Source organism: Phoxinus phoxinus, assembly GCF_949152265.1.
Source record: "Phoxinus phoxinus genome assembly, chromosome: 12".
NCBI classification, from domain to species: Eukaryota; Metazoa; Chordata; class Actinopteri; order Cypriniformes; family Leuciscidae; genus Phoxinus; species Phoxinus phoxinus.
Genome location: NC_136887.1, coordinates 13,055,605 through 13,071,166, shown reverse-complemented (window position 1 = coordinate 13,071,166; position 15,562 = coordinate 13,055,605). Strand labels below are relative to the sequence as shown.

General features: G+C 38.1%; 3 protein-coding genes across 7 annotated transcripts; all 3 read right to left on the bottom strand.

Moving 5' to 3' along the window:
* Positions 1-785: 785 nt before the first annotated feature.
* On the bottom strand, positions 786-2,647 carry LOC307008653 (ladderlectin-like). 2 transcript variants are annotated; one of them, XM_079631645.1, is made up of 6 exons: positions 2,415-2,647; positions 2,212-2,279; positions 1,909-1,991; positions 1,460-1,582; positions 1,174-1,291; positions 786-1,027 (listed from the first exon to the last, which is right to left on the bottom strand). In XM_079631645.1, coding segments are annotated over exons 1-6 (507 nt in total). In that variant the 5' UTR covers positions 2,417-2,647; the 3' UTR covers positions 786-914. The 2 variants fall into 2 exon arrangements, with proteins under 2 accessions (XP_079487771.1, XP_079487770.1); XM_079631644.1 differs by having other exon boundaries at positions 2,212-2,290; positions 2,415-2,598.
* Positions 2,648-4,867: 2,220 nt separating this feature from the next.
* LOC307008487 (ladderlectin-like) lies at positions 4,868-6,711 on the bottom strand. 2 transcript variants are annotated; one of them, XM_079631282.1, is made up of 6 exons: positions 6,497-6,711; positions 6,294-6,372; positions 5,991-6,073; positions 5,542-5,664; positions 5,256-5,373; positions 4,868-5,109 (listed from the first exon to the last, which is right to left on the bottom strand). In XM_079631282.1, exons 2-6 carry the CDS (start codon positions 6,352-6,354, stop codon positions 4,997-4,999), a joined length of 498 nt encoding a protein of 165 aa, XP_079487408.1. In that variant the 5' UTR covers positions 6,355-6,372; positions 6,497-6,711; the 3' UTR covers positions 4,868-4,996. The 2 variants fall into 2 exon arrangements, with proteins under 2 accessions (XP_079487408.1, XP_079487409.1); XM_079631283.1 differs by having other exon boundaries at positions 6,294-6,361; positions 6,497-6,676.
* A 5,881-nt stretch (positions 6,712-12,592) lies between these two features.
* LOC307008372 (ladderlectin-like) lies at positions 12,593-14,610 on the bottom strand. 3 transcript variants are annotated; one of them, XM_079631118.1, is made up of 6 exons: positions 14,473-14,607; positions 14,012-14,096; positions 13,710-13,807; positions 13,261-13,383; positions 12,981-13,092; positions 12,593-12,834 (listed from the first exon to the last, which is right to left on the bottom strand). In XM_079631118.1, the coding sequence occupies exons 2-6, from the start codon at positions 14,076-14,078 to the stop codon at positions 12,770-12,772; spliced, it is 465 nt and encodes a 154-aa protein (XP_079487244.1). In that variant the 5' UTR covers positions 14,079-14,096; positions 14,473-14,607; the 3' UTR covers positions 12,593-12,769. The 3 variants fall into 3 exon arrangements, with proteins under 3 accessions (XP_079487244.1, XP_079487245.1, XP_079487246.1); XM_079631119.1 differs by having other exon boundaries at positions 12,608-12,834; positions 14,012-14,085; positions 14,473-14,610; XM_079631120.1 differs by having other exon boundaries at positions 12,608-12,834; positions 13,999-14,096; positions 14,473-14,547.
* Between the last annotated feature and the right edge of the window lie 952 nt (positions 14,611-15,562).

Below are 15,562 nucleotides of genomic sequence, written 5' to 3'. Positions count from 1 at the left end.
GATTGAAAGTATCACAGAAGTGCAGACCTTGTTGTATGGATCTGCGTAAGAAATATCGGAGTAATCTCACACTTGATGTTGTTGATGGGTCACAGGTTTGTGAGTCAAAGCATGCATGGAGATTAGCGCTGTACATATATCATGGAATGAAAGAGCATCTGTCATGCTATTGTAACCTTGGAACTATGGGCCGAGAGTCCATGCATTACTGAAATAAACCATTATAAAAAAGAAAAAAAAGTTGATTGTAAATTTAATGCCATCTTATATTTTAGGTTCTCTTAACCTCTTCATATGGACTGGTCATGTTTTACCTGGTTTGATAATAAGGTGACCGACCCTATAGCTCAGAACCGGGGCGTTTAGCATTAGGGACCCCCAGGGGACTTCATGAAGCGGGAAGTAGGGGGCGCCCAAGATCACAACCAACATTTTCTTTCCAAAAATACTCATAGGCCTACATTATACAGGTGACATTCAACACATACCAGAGTAACATGGTATTACCATGGGGTTTTAGACTTGAGCCAGAATACCATGTAAAGATCACGGTGAATTCCAGCATCACGATGCATATTTTATAAGACCGAAAACAAAGAGCCCTGGATGAAATCCAAATATACTTACAATCCATTGTAGGAAACAAATGTCTTCTAGTGTTTGTCGATGAAGCCGCTGTGTGCCGCTTGCTTAAACCCCTTCCCTGATATCATTAAATGCCATTCTATGAACCATATCCTCAAAGCTTGCTATGCAATATACATTTGATTGTCCACAACGCATATGCTTTGATTCAATGCTTTTATTAATTTGAGGAGTGTTTCAGAGAAAATATTGAGAGATTAAGATTCAGAAGAGATTGGATTTCAGAAAAACGTTTTTGTAAAGATAAGAAAAAGTAAATGTAGTACAAATCAATCAAGTCCAGGAAAAGCAAAAGCAGCAGGGTGACCAATTATGATCTCGTCCAGAACACAAATATAGTTCAGTGAGGTTGAACAGGGTGCGTCGTTCCAGCAACGGTTCGCTGTAGGGGGGAATCAGTTAATCTGATCATTACAGTGCTGTTAGAATCAGTTATGTTCAACAAGGCACTCGGTGAAATACAAATTAATCATTTAAAATTACCGTATGATATGAAATCATAATTGAAAAAAAGAAAAGTGCACTCACAGGTCCAGCTGATCTCCAAACAGTTCTCGGGACCACCAGAATTGTTAGGTTCTCCAGAGCACCAGTTGGTATAGGAATACACAGATCCAGATCCATCACTCCACAACCACTCTCCTTCCTAATAAGTGAAGAGAATGAACACAAAAAGTAACTACTGTAGTCAGACCTAAGCGAAGTTTAGCTTTGAAGTCAAACTATCTTTATTAGAAACTTTGCCTTTGATTAAAGCAGAAATGTCAGTTTAGACAAACAAATAGGTTTCTTTAGGGAACACAATTGAACTTACTTGTTCACCATCATGAGCACCAACCCAAGTTCTTGTGGAAGAAGGGAACAGACTCAGCAGGAAATCGTTCTCGGGTTTATCATGCACAGATGCGAGATTCGCACCAAGAGTTTGACATTCTCTCTGAAAAGACAGATTTTGTTGTTACAAAGTCTAATCTTTTTTAGCAGAAAGCATAAATTACTTTAAACAACATTTTAGCAAGTTGCAAACAAAGTCTGCTCTAGGATTACTCTGTTGACCCAGTGTTAACCCACTCTTAAACCTAACCATACCATCAAACCTGTCCCTAACCTTACCCATATCCCACCTCAATAGCAGCAAAAGGGTTTACATCAACACAATACGCATGTATACGTATCAAATGTACCAAACTATTTATTTTCGATGTAGTTAAAGAGAGCTAATAACTTATTGTCCAAATAACTTTGTTGTAACTAATACATTACTTCTGCTGTGATCCAGCGAACCGACTGAGAGAAGTACTGGTAGCACCGGTGTCCATAACTTATCCATCCACGAGGGCATTTTGCTAAATCAAGTGTGGATCCAGTACATACATGTTATGTGGATTTCGTAATTTATACACAGCAAAAAAACATTTTTATTTTATGTAGCTTATTTCAAGTTTGTGAGATTCTATGCCAAAAATGGTGTACTTTGACACTAAAAATCCTTCATTAATCATGCAAATATTAGTAAATGGAATCTTGTACATTCCCAAAATTAATTTAATTAAATGTTTTGGTTACCTCTTGCATTCCCCATGGAGAAGACAACGAAAAGCAGCAGGAGAGTCCTCAGCACTGCCATGATGATCCTGAAATGAATCTAAAAATGAATAAGCAGGTGAAGTTAAATGTCTGCACTCAAATGTTGCACACTGTGGACACATATCTTAGAGACAACGCAAATGTTATTCAGTGGGTTTCTGTTCCAATGCTACACAACTCACATTGCTTTTCAGATTGTTGCCTTCAGAATCTCAGAGGAAGTTTTGATGAAGCTTCAGAGAGAGCCCTGCGTTTATAGCCTACTTTACTTAGTGGGCCTGATTTATCAATCTAACGCAGATCCGAGCGCAGAAATCATCTTACGACAGGGTTCACGTGTGATTCATGAAACACTCGAATACAGCCAATCCCATCGGTCGAATGATCGGACGTTGATAAATGTTGCGGCTGAAAACAATCGTCATTTGAATATCACGGCGCTAAAAATTCACGATTTAGAAGTGTAACTTCCTCATTATCTTCACCTGGGATGTTCGCATGACAACGCAGCACGCTGTCCATCAGCTGGTTTTAAGACGTCTTATTATTGCTGTTTATAGGCTACAACTGTTGCAAATAAATATAGCCTACATTTTATTTATAAAAAAGTTTTTAAAATATGCGTTATATATATATATATATATAGGCCCCTATAGGCCTATGTGATAATGAATAAACACACAGACACACATTAGGCATAATTGTCAGATGTTAACTCATTAGTAAATGATCAGTTATACGTTTAACCTTCAGCCAAAAAAGTCATTTGTACTTAATAAACTGTTTTAAGTGGTTCTTTGAAAATGGTTATTTAAAAAATATCAATACAGGGGTCCAAGCAGCACCAAAGGTCTTGGATTTGGCAGGCTGTAAGAAGCAACCAACATCTACTTGTTTTTGTATAAGCCTACACCAGAAAGTTACAATTCAACAAATTCAAATGTACCATTTTGAGCTGATGATATAGAGGCTATTTAGTAAAAAGTGGTTGTAGTTTCACTTCTAAAAACATTAGTTTAAACAGTTCATGCAAATGCAAAGTTTTTAAAGGTTAGAACGGCACATCATAAAAATAAATGGCCTATAGTTATAGACTTTTTAGCTGTAAATTATGACATTTGAAATTGAAACCGTGACTGCAGCTGCAGATTTAGAACGTGTGTGTAAGTGTGACGTCACAGATTGAGCTTCATCTCTTCATGAGGGAAATAACTGGTACAACTTCTAAAAGCCCGGTCAAGAATTATTATTTTTTAAAAGATGGGATTTTGCTGGACTTAGTTGATAAATACAATTTAGATAATATTTTCGCAATACCCACGTGAAAATCTTGTATCCCTGCTGATTTGTGGTTTAGAAGGCTATTTTATTGAGCCTCTGCAGATATGGTTTCTTCTTTGTCATTTATTTTTTACTTAAATTTGTTTTTGCGTCTAAACCCAGTTAAGTGGATTGTAGAAATAAATAACATGTTTTATGAAGAACAATCAGGCTACAGGTCAGGTTATTCCACAATGGATAATATTTTTATTTACAGTCAGTCGTTCAGAAATATATTACGAAGAGAAAAGGATGTACTGTATATTTATTGATTTCTCCAAAGCTTTTGATAGTGTCTAGCATATAGTCTCCTGTATTTTACACTCATTAGGAATGGTATTGGTGGAAAAGTTTTTGGTGTACTGAAATCATGTATTCTAAACTTAAATCATGTGTGAAAGGAATTGGTTCAACCGAGTATTTTGGATGTGCCATTGGTGTACGACAGGGCTGTATGGTGAGTCCTCTTTTATTCTTTTCCTAAACGAATATATAACTATGATAAAGGAAAACTGAAGGTATTCAGATTGAAAGTATCACAGAAGTGCAGACCTTGTTGTATGGATCTGCGTAAGAAATATCGGAGTAATCTCACACTTGGTGATGTTGTTGATGGGTCACAGGTTTGTGAGTCAAAGCATGCATGGAGATTAGCGCTGTACATATATCATGGAATGAAAGAGCATCTGTCATGCTATTGTAACCTTGGAACTATGGGCCGAGAGTCCATGCATTACTGAAATAAACCATTATAAAAAAGAAAAAAAAGTTGATTGTAAATTTAATGTCATCTTATATTTTAGGTTCTCTTAACCTCTTCATATGGACTGGTCATGTTTTACCTGGTTTGACAATAAGGTGACCGACCCTATAGCTCAGAACCGGGGAGTTTAGCATTAGGAACCCCCAGGGGACTTCATGAAGCGGGAAGTAGGGGGCGCCCAAGATCACAACCAACATTTCCTTTCCAAAAATACTCATAGGCCTACATTATACAGGTGACATTCAACACATACCAGAGAGTAACATGGTATTACCATGGGGTTTTAGACTTGAGCCAGAATACCATGTAAAGATCACGGTGAATTCCAGCATCATGATGCATATTTTATAAGACCGAAAACAAAGAGCCCTGGATGAAATCCAAATATGCTTACAATCCATTGTAGGAAACAAATGTCTTCTAGTGTTTGTCGATGGAGCCGCTGTGTGCCGCTTGCTTAAACCCCTTCCCTGATATCATTAAATGCCATTCTATGAACCATATCCTCAAAGCTTGCTATGCAATATACATTTGATTGTCCACAACGCATATGCTTTGATTCAATGCTTTTATTAATTTGAGGAGTGTTTCAGAGAAAATATTGAGAGATTAAGATTCAGAAGAGATTGGATTTCAGAAAAACGTTTTTGTAAAGATAAGAAAAAGTAAATGTAGTACAAATCAATCAAGTCCAGGAAAAGCAAAAGCAGCAGGGTGACCAATTATGATCTCGTCCAAAACACAAATATAGTTCAGTGAGGTTGAACAGGGTGCGTCGTTCCAGCAACGGTTCGCTGTAGGGGGGAATCAGTTACTCTGATCATTACAGTGCTGTTAGAATCAGTTATGTTCAACAAGGCACTCGGTGAAATACAAATTAATCATTTAAAATTACCGTATGATATGAAATCATAATTGAAAAAAAGAAAAGTGCACTCACAGGTCCAGCTGATCTCCAAACAGTTCTCGGGACCACCAGAATTGTTAGGTTCTCCAGAGCACCAGTTGGTATAGGAATACACAGATCCAGATCCATCACTCCACAACCACTCTCCTTCCTAATAAGTGAAGAGAATGAACACAAAAAGTAACTACTGTAGTCAGACCTAAGCGAAGTTTAGCTTTGAAGTCAAACTATCTTTATTAGAAACTTTGCCTTTGATTAAAGCAGAAATGTCAGTTTAGACAAACAAATAGGTTTCTTTAGGGAACACAATTGAACTTACTTGTTCACCATCATGAGCACCAACCCAAGTTCTTGTGGAAGAAGGGAACAGACTCAGCAGGAAATCGTTCTCGGGTTTATCATGCACAGATGCGAGATTCGCACCAAGAGTTTGACATTCTCTCTGAAAAGACAGATTTTGTTGTTACAAAGTCTAATCTTTTTTAGCAGAAAGCATAAATTACTTTAAACAACATTTTAGCAAGTTGCAAACAAAGTCTGCTCTAGGATTACTCTGTTGACCCAGTGTTAACCCACTCTTAAACCTAACCATACCATCAAACCTGTCCCTAACCTTACCCATATCCCACCTCAATAGCAGCAAAAGGGTTTACATCAACACAATACGCATGTATACGTATCAAATGTACCAAACTATTTATTTTCGATGTAGTTAAAGAGAGCTAATAACTTATTGTCCAAATAACTTTGTTGTAACTAATACATTACTTCTGCTGTGATCCAGCGAACCGACTGAGAGAAGTACTGGTAGCACCGGTGTCCATAACTTATCCATCCACGAGGGCATTTTGCTAAATCAAGTGTGGATCCAGTACATACATGTTATGTGGATTTCGTAATTTATACACAGCAAAAAAACATTTTTATTTTATGTAGCTTATTTCAAGTTTGTGAGATTCTATGCCAAAAATGGTGTACTTTGACACTAAAAATCCTTCATTAATCATGCAAATATTAGTAAATGGAATCTTGTACATTCCCAAAATTAATTTAATTAAATGTTTTGGTTACCTCTTGCATTGCCCATGGAGAAGACAACGAAAAGCAGCAGGAGAGTCCTCAGCACTGCCATGATGATCCTGAAATGAATCTAAAAATGAATAAGCAGGTGAAGTTAAATGTCTGCACTCAAATGTTGCACACTGTGGATACATATCTTAGAGACAACGCAAATGTTATTCAGTGGGTTTCTGTTCCAATGCTACACAACTCACATTGTTTTTCAGATTGTTGCCTTCAGAATCTCAGAGGAAGTTTTGATGAAGCTCCAGAGAGAGCCCTGCGTTTATAGCCTACTTTACTTAGTGGGCCTGATTTATCAATCTAACGCAGATCCGAGCGCAGAAATCATCTTACGACAGGGTTCACGTGTGATTAATGAAACACTCGAATACAGCCAATCCCATCGGTCGAATGATCGGACGTTGATAAATGTCGCGGCTGAAAACAATCGTCATTTGAACATCACGGCGCTAAAAATTCACGATTTAGAAGTGTAACTTCCTCATTATCTTCACCTGGGATGTTCCCATGACAACGCAGCACGCTGTCCATCAGCTGGTTTTAAGACGTCTTATTATTGCTGTTTATAGGCTACAACTGTTGCAAATAAATATAGCCTACATTTTATTTATAAAAAAGTTTTTAAAATATGCGTTATATATATATATAGGCCCCTATAGGCCTATGTGATAATGAATAAACACACAGACACACATTAGGCATAATTGTCAGATGTTAACTCATTAGTACAGGGTTCTTGTCACGGAGTGACAAGCGGCCGGGCGGAACTTTTCTTTTTGGTTTATGTTCCCCTGGGGAACAAAGACGGCAGAACACCAGAACGGTTCCGGTTCTCTACGAGAAGATTGTGCAGCGGGCGAGGCTTGATGAGAAAACTCACGTCAGGTGGCGATGCGCGGGATTATGATGCGTGATTGGGACACGTAGTCGGAGACAGGGTTATAAAATCCATTCTGAATGAGAGAACAGCACGGGCCGACGGGGACTCAGACGAATAGTCAATGGAGCAGAGATTTTGGAGACTCCTAAACAGCTCAAGTGGTGAACAACAGAGTTAAACTGACTTGTGCGCAGCCATTGCCTGTTCGATCCATTGGGAGGAAATGCCAGCTGGATGGTGAGCGGAATGCCTTGAGTGCACCGTGAGTCTGTTCAATTTTGCAGTCCAATTGTTTAAGTGAGCACGAGTGAGTTATTGCAGTGGTTTGGTGAATTTATGTGAGTGTGGATTTGTGGTTTTTTGCTTTCCACTTCAAGCCACCGCTGATCACTTTCTCCCATGCTGGGGCTGCTGAGCTATGTTGTTTAAATGACTCCATGTCTATCGAAGAGGCGTTATAAAAAGCCCTGTGAGTGTACAGCTACGCTGGTGAAAAACTAGTAACCTCTTCTCTGCCTGAGCCCTGTGAGTGTACAGCCACGCTGGTGAAAAACTATTAACCTTCTCTGCTTGAGCCCTGTGAGTGTACAGCTACGCTGGTGAAAAACTAGTAACCTCTTCTCTGCCTGAGCCCTGCGAGTGTACAGCTACGCTGGTGAGATACGTAATCTCTTCTCTGCTTGAGCCCTGTGAGTGTACAGCCACGCTGGTGAAAAACTATTAACCTTCTCTGCTTGAGCCCTGTGAGTGTACAGCTACGCTGGTGAAAAACTATTGACCTTCTCTGCTTGAGCCCTGTGAGTACAGCTACGCTGGTGAAAAACTAGTAACCTCTTCTCTGCCTGAGCCCTGTGAGTGTTCATCTGCATTAGTGAAGTACCTGTCATTCTCTCTTCCTGAACCTTGTGAGTGTTCAGCTACGCTGGTGAGATACATAACCTCTTCTCTGCCTGAGCCCTATGAGTACAGCTACGCTGGTGAAAAACTATTAACCTCTTCTCTGCCTGAGTCCTGTGAGTGTACAGCTACGCTGGCGAAAAACCATTGACCTCTTCTCTGCCTGAGCCCTGTGAGTGTACATCTGCATTGGTGAAGTACCTGTTACCCTCTCTTCCTGAGCCTTGCGAGTGTTCAGCTACTCTGGTGAGATACGTAACCTCTTCTCTGCCTGAGCCCTGTGAGTGTACAGCTACGCTGGTGAGATACGTAATCTCTTCTCTGCCCGAGCCCTGTGAGTGTACGGCTGCGCTGGTGGAAAACCATTAACCTCTTCTCTGCTTGAGCCCTGTGAGTGTCCAGCTGCTCTGGTGAGATACGTAACCTTGTCTCTGCCCAGTGTCCACTGAAGAGGAACCATTACCCGTTACCTGCCCCTCTCACTTGAAGCCTAGAGAAGATACGACGATTGCCTTCCAAATATTCCTGTTCTTAACTAAATAAAGCAAAGACTTTTATTATTTTAACTTTGTTGTCCTGCCTTTTCACTGGTTTGCTCCTCGAGGCGACGCGCCCATTAAGGGGTGGTGGTGGGACGGCCACTCCGGCCTGTGACATTCTCAAGTCTCACGCATTGGCCGTGAGACACACGCAATTCAACCAGTTTACACGCTCACACGCCACACCGTGTATTTCTCACGCTGAAAAAGCAATGCAAACCAAGTTGTCCTGTAAACTTTATATATAACGTTGTATACAAGGCGCATACACACAAAGTGAAGTTTCCTGCCGCCCGCACGTATTTCCATACATGTCTATGCGTATTTCGGCCAGATTGCGTTCATTACTAGGCTACATGGATGCGCGAAGTCGTGAACACACGGAAGTTGACGGAACATTCTCGGCTACCGTACGTTCGTTACTAGGTAACCAACAACATCGCACGAACACACGTGATGGAGAAGGTAAGTTGGAAGAAAGCTTGTGTAACATTTTTAGCCTAGAACATTTAATATATAGCCCATATACATTATTATTGATGCAGTCAAAAGCTCTACAACTACTTTGCAACTTGGCCAGAAGCTTTGGCTCAGTTTGGCTAGCTTACGTTATCTGAAACTAAGGGAAATGTTAAGGAAGGAGTGAATGTATTTCTTCATTTTATTTTAAATTGTATATTATACTGTATTAATAGTCTTTAGTTACATTAAGCCAAGGCTACATGTATTAAAGCAGAGTACTCTGGTTAATATTTTATATCCTGTCAAAACATACATTAATCATTGCCATTGCATTTGTATTTTTCAAAGATGTCAGGGAAAAAGCAAAAAGATATTTTATCATTCTGGGCACCAAAGGGTAAGCCCCCTAAAACGGTTGCCAGATTAGAGGAGACAGTATAACAACACAAAACACATTTCATAAGCTGGAGTGTGTACTCTTGTACGTACACACACACACAATGCAAAAATATTAGTTTTTTTTCCAAACAGTTTGGAGCAATTTGTTATTTTTTTCATTTTTGTATATTTGTAATTTTGAATATAACATTAAAGAGTATATTTGATGTGATAAATTGCTCTGTCATTTATCAGATTTACCATTTGTTAAAATTTCTATTTGTGCTGATTAATTATGAACAATGGGTAAAATTGAGGGGTGGGGGCGGGGCTCCATTAGGGCTCCTCCCCTAACCGCATGTGATCTCACTCCAAGCTTTTGATAAAACTTGAGAACCCTGCATTAGTAAATGATCAGTTATACGTTTAACCTTCAGCCAAAAAAGTCATTTGTACTTAATAAACTGTTTTAAGTGGTTCTTTGAAAATAGTTATTTAAAAAATATCAATACAGGGGTCCAAGCAGCACCAAAGGTCTTGGATTTGGCAGGCTGTAAGAACCAACCAACATCTACTTGTTTTTGTATAAGCCTACACCAGAAAGTTACAATTCAACAAATTCAAATGTACCATTTTGAGCTGATGATATAGGCTATTTATTAAAAAGTGGTTGTAGTTTCACTTCTAAAAACATTAGTTTAAACAGTTCATGCAAATGCAAAGTTTTAAAGGTTAGAACGGCACATCATAAAAATAAATGGCCTATAGTTATAGACTTTTTAGCTGTAAATTATGACATTTGAAATTGAAACCGTGACTGCAGCTGCAGATTTAGAACGTGTGTGTAAGTGTGACGTCACAGATTGAGCTTCATCTCTTCATGAGGGAAATAACTGGTACAACTTCTAAAAGCCCGGTCAAGAATTATTATTTTTTAAAAGATGGGATTTTGCTGGACTTAGTTGATAAATACAATTTATATAATATTTTCGCAATACCCACGTGAAAATCTTGTATCCCTGCTGATTTGGGGTTTAGAAGGCTATTTTATTGAGCCTGTGCAGATATGGTTTCTTCTTTGTCATTTATTTTTTACTTAAATTTGTTTTTGCGTCTAAACCCAGTTAAGTGGATTGTAGAAATAAATAACATGTTTTATGAAGAACAATCAGGCTACAGGTCAGGTTATTCCACAATGGATAATATTTTTATTTACAGTCAGTCGTTCAGAAATATATTACGAAGAGAAAAGGATGTACTGTATATTTATTGATTTCTCCAAAGCTTTTGATAGTGTCTAGCATATAGTCTCCTGTATTTTACACTCATTAGGAATGGTATTGGTGGAAAAGTTTTTGGTGTACTGAAATCATGTATTCTAAACTTAAATCATGTGTGAAAGGAATTGGTTTAACCGAGTATTTTGGATGTGCCATTGGTGTACGACAGGGCTGTATGGTGAGTCCTCTTTTATTCTTTTCCTAAACGATTATATAACTATGATAAAGGAAAACTGAAGGTATTCAGATTGAAAGTATCACAGAAGTGCAGACCTTGTTGTATGAATCTGCGTAAGAAATATCGGAGTAATCTCACACTTGGTGATGTTTGTGTTGATAGGTCATAGGTTTGTGAGTCAAAGCATGCATGGAGATTAGCGCTGTACATATATCATGGAATGAAAGAGCATCTGTCATGCTATTGTAAGGCGCGCTATATTGGTCCAATGAGGGTTTCCAATAACACGGGAAGGTTTCTTGCGCGTTCCATCTTTCCAGCATCTCAAAGTAATTTGGGTTAAATGCAATTCATTTCTCATATGTATTTACTCGTTATTTCATCTGACTCCATAAATGAAAGGTTTTGATAATATCTATGCATCACTAAAAGTGAGCGAATGTTTGATTATTACTTTTAGACTTATTTAATGAACAAGGTCAAAATCAGTTTGAATAATCAAATGTAACAATTTATTAAATCACGTATCAGGTCAATTATATAATCAATTCAAATATAATCAATATAAAGCATGAATAAAAAGAAGAGATGCGAACCCAACCTGATGCAAATTACATGAGGCTGGAAGTCTCGGTCACTTCCAGCCATCACGGGCCAGTCTAGATACAGAAAACGCCCCGATTCTCCTGCCGCATTCCATTAAATAGCCAAAACCTCTTTCACATGTTAACAATGGGAATTTACATTCAGAGTTGACACCTTTTGGGGGTAGGAGAACATTTGCCTAGAGACAACCTTCCTTTGTGTGCCAGTTTCTCTAAACTTCTCAAAACCTGATTCCTTATTGTTTAACTTAGTTGAAAATGAGACATTTGTACCACTCACTCTGAGACATTTTAAATGATACTAAACATAATAATCATTCACATTAAACCACATATATATTCTTGTGTGAGTCTTTGGTGTGAGAGGGAGTGAAACTGTATGGGGTAGGTCAGATGGTAATTTCCAGCAAGGTCCTTTGTCCAGACCAGTCTATCTCTCTAACCAGTTTCTCCAGCCTTACACTATTGTAACCTTGGAACTATGGGCCGAGAGTCCATGCATTACTGAAATAAACCATTATAAAAAAGAAAAAAAAGTTGATTGTAAATTTAATGCCATCTTATATTTTAGGTTCTCTTAACCTCTTCATATGGACTGGTCATGTTTTACCTGGTTTGATAATAAGGTGACTGACCCTATAGCTCAGAACCGGGGCGTTTAGCATTAGGGACCCCCAGGGGACTTCATGAAGCGGGAAGTAGGGGGCGCCCAAGATCACAACCAACATTTTCTTTCCAAAAATACTCATAGGCCTACATTATACAGGTGACATTCAACACATACCAGAGAGTAACATGGTATTACCATGGGGTTTTAGACTTGAGCCAGAATACCATGTAAAGATCACGGTGAATTCCAGCATCATGATGCATATTTTATAAGACCGAAAACAAAGAGCCCTGGATGAAATCCAAATATGCTTACAATCCATTGTAGGAAACAAATGTCTTCTAGTGTTTGTCGATGAAGCCGCTGTGTGCCGCTTGCTTAAACCCCTTCCCTGATATCATTAAATGCCATTCTATGAACCATATCCTCAAAGCTTGCTATGCAATATACATTTGATTGTCCACAACGCATATGCTTTGATTCAATGCTTTTATTAATTTGAGGAGTGTTTCAGAGAAAATATTGAGAGATTAAGATTCAGAAGAGATTGGATTTCAGAAAAACGTTTTTGTAAAGATAAGAAAAAGTAAATGTAGTACAAATCAATCATGTTCAGCAGGGTGACCAATTATGATCTAGTCCAAAACACAAATATAGTTCAGTGAGGTTGAACAGGGTGCGTCGTTCCAGCAACGGTTCGCTGTAGGGGGGAATCAGTTACTCTGATCATTACAGTGCTGTTAGAATCAGTTATGTTCAACAAGGCACTCGGTGAAATACAAATTAATCATTTAAAATAACCGTATGATATGAAATCATAATTGAAAAAAAGAAAAGTGCACTCACAGGTCCAGCTGATCTCCAAACAGTTCTCGGGACCACCAGAATTGTTAGGTTCTCCAGAGCACCAGTTGGTATAGGAATACACAGATCCATCACTCCACAACCACTCTCCGTCCTAATAAGTGAAGAGAATGAACACAAAAAGTAACTACTGTAGTCAGACCTAAGCTAAGTTTAGCTTTGAAGTCAAACTATCTTTATTAGAAACTTTGCCTTTGATTAAAGCAGAAATGTCAGTTTAGACAAACAAATAGGTTTCTTTAGGGAACACAATTGAACTTACTTGTTCACCATCATGAGCACCAACCCAAGTTCTTGTGGAAGAAGGGAACAGACTCAGCAGGAAATCGTTCTCGGGTTTATCATGCACAGATGCGAGATTCGCACCAAGAGTTTGACAGTTTCTCTGAAAAGACAGATTTTGTTGTTACAAAGTCTAATCTTTTTTAGCAGAAAGCATAAATTACTTTAAACAACATTTTAGCAAGTTGCAAACAAAGTCTGCTCTAGGATTACTCTGTTGACCCAGTGTTAACCCACTCTTAAACCTAACCATACCATCAAACCTGTCCCTAACCTTACCCATATCCCACCTCAATAGCAGCAAAAGGGTTTACATCAACACAATACGCATGTATACGTATCAAATGTACCAAACTATTTATTTTCGATGTAGTTAAAGAGAGCTAATAACTTATTGTCCAAATAACTTTGTTGTAACTAATACATTACTTCTGCTGTGATCCAGCGAACCGACTGAGAGAAGTACTGGTAGCACCGGGGTCCAAAACTTATCCATCCACGAGGGCATTTTAGTGTGGATCCAGTACCTACATGTTATGTGGATTTCGTAATTTATACACAGCAAAAAAACATTATTATTTTATGTAGCTTATTTCAAGTTTGTGAGATTCTATGCCAAAAATGGTGTACTTTGACACTAAAAATCCTTCATTAATCATGCAAATATTAGTAAATGGAATCTTGTACATTCCCAAAATTAATTTAATTTTTTGGTTACCAAAAAGATTTACCCAAAAATCTTGCATTGCCCATGGAGAAGACAACAAAAAGCAGCAGGAGAGTCCTCAGCACTGCCATGATGATCCTGAAATGAATCTAAAAATGAATAAGCAGGTGAAGTTAAATGTCTGCACTCAAATGTTGCACACTGTGGATACATATCTTAAAGACAACGCAAATCGTCCCCTTGGAATTATAAGGTTCTATCTGCATTCTGACTGGTTTTGAGATATTGAGCTTTAAAGTTTTTGCATTCCATTCGACTGGGTAGAAATAACCTTTTTATTTTCTAAATAAAAAGTTCCAAAATGTACACAACTTAAAAAACAACATCACATAATGTAAATAAGTTGTCACAGAATAAGAATATGTTAATAACTCAATTTTGACAAAAATGTCAGATAGAACCTTATAATTCCAAGGGGACGAAATGTTATTCAGTGGGTTTCTGTTCCAATGCTACACAACTCACATTGCTTTTCAGATTGTTGCCTTCAGAATCTCAGAGGAAGTTTTGATGAAGCTCCAGAGAAAGCCCTGCGTTTATAGCCTACTTTACTTAGTGGGCCTGATTTATCAATCTAACGCAGATCCGAGCGCAGAAATCATCTTACGACAGGGTTCACGTGTGATTAATGAAACACTCGAATACAGCCAATCCCATCGGTCGAATGATCGGACGTTGATAAATGTTGCGGCTGAAAACAATCGTCATTTGAATATCACGGCGCTAAAAATTCACGATTTAGAAGTGTATCTTCTTCATTATCTTCACCTGGGATGTTCCCATGACAACGCAGCGCGCTGTCCATCAGCTGGTTTTAAGACGTCTTATGTTTGCTGTTTATAGGCTACAACTGTTGCAAATAAATATAGCCTACATTTTATTTATAAAAAAGTTTTTAAAATATGCGTTATATTATATATATATATAGGCCCCTATAGGCCTATGTGATAATGAATAAACACACAGACACACATTAGGCATAATTGTCAGATGTTAACTCATTAGTAAATGATCAGTTATACGTTTAACCTTCAGCCAAAACAGTCATTTGTACCTAATAAACTGTTTTAAGTGGTTCTTTGAAAATGGTTATTTAAAAAATATCAATACAGGGGTCCAAGCAGCACCAAAGGTCTTGGATTTGGCAGGCTGTAAGAAGCAACCAACATCTACTTGTTTTTGTATAAGCCTACACCAGAAAGTTACAATTCAACAAATTCAAATGTACCATTTTGAGCTGATGATATAGGCTATTTATTAAAAAGTGGTTGTAGTTTCACTTCTAAAAACATTAGTTTAAACAGTTCATGTAAATGCAAAGTTTAGAACGGCACATCATAAAAAATAAATGGCCTATAGTTATAGACTTTTTAGCTGTAAATTATGACATTTGAAATTGAAACCGTGACTGCAGCTGCAGATTTAGAACGTGTGTGTAAGTGTGACGTCACAGATTGAGCTTCATCTCTTCATGAGGGAAATAACTGGTACAACTTCTAAAAGCCCTGTCAAGAATTATTATTTTTTAAAAGATGGGATTTTTGCTGGACTTAGT

Bases quoted from the DNA above. Each gene is read 5' to 3' on its own strand.
- LOC307008653 (XM_079631645.1), bottom strand. The intron at 1,992-2,211 runs GTAACCAAAACA...CACTTGATTTAG, and splicing joins CTCCATGGGGAATGCAAGAG to CAAAATGCCCTCGTGGATGG. The intron at 1,583-1,908 runs GTAATGTATTAG...CTGTCTTTTCAG, and splicing joins TTCGCTGGATCACAGCAGAA to AGAGAATGTCAAACTCTTGG.
- LOC307008487 (XM_079631283.1), bottom strand. The intron at 5,665-5,990 runs GTAATGTATTAG...CTGTCTTTTCAG, and splicing joins TTCGCTGGATCACAGCAGAA to AGAGAATGTCAAACTCTTGG. The intron at 5,374-5,541 runs GTAAGTTCAATT...TTCACTTATTAG, and splicing joins GTGCTCATGATGGTGAACAA to GAAGGAGAGTGGTTGTGGAG.
- LOC307008372 (XM_079631119.1), bottom strand. The intron at 13,808-14,011 runs GTAAATCTTTTT...CATAACATGTAG, and splicing joins GGGCAATGCAAGATTTTTGG to GTACTGGATCCACACTAAAA. The intron at 13,093-13,260 runs GTAAGTTCAATT...TTCACTTATTAG, and splicing joins GTGCTCATGATGGTGAACAA to GACGGAGAGTGGTTGTGGAG.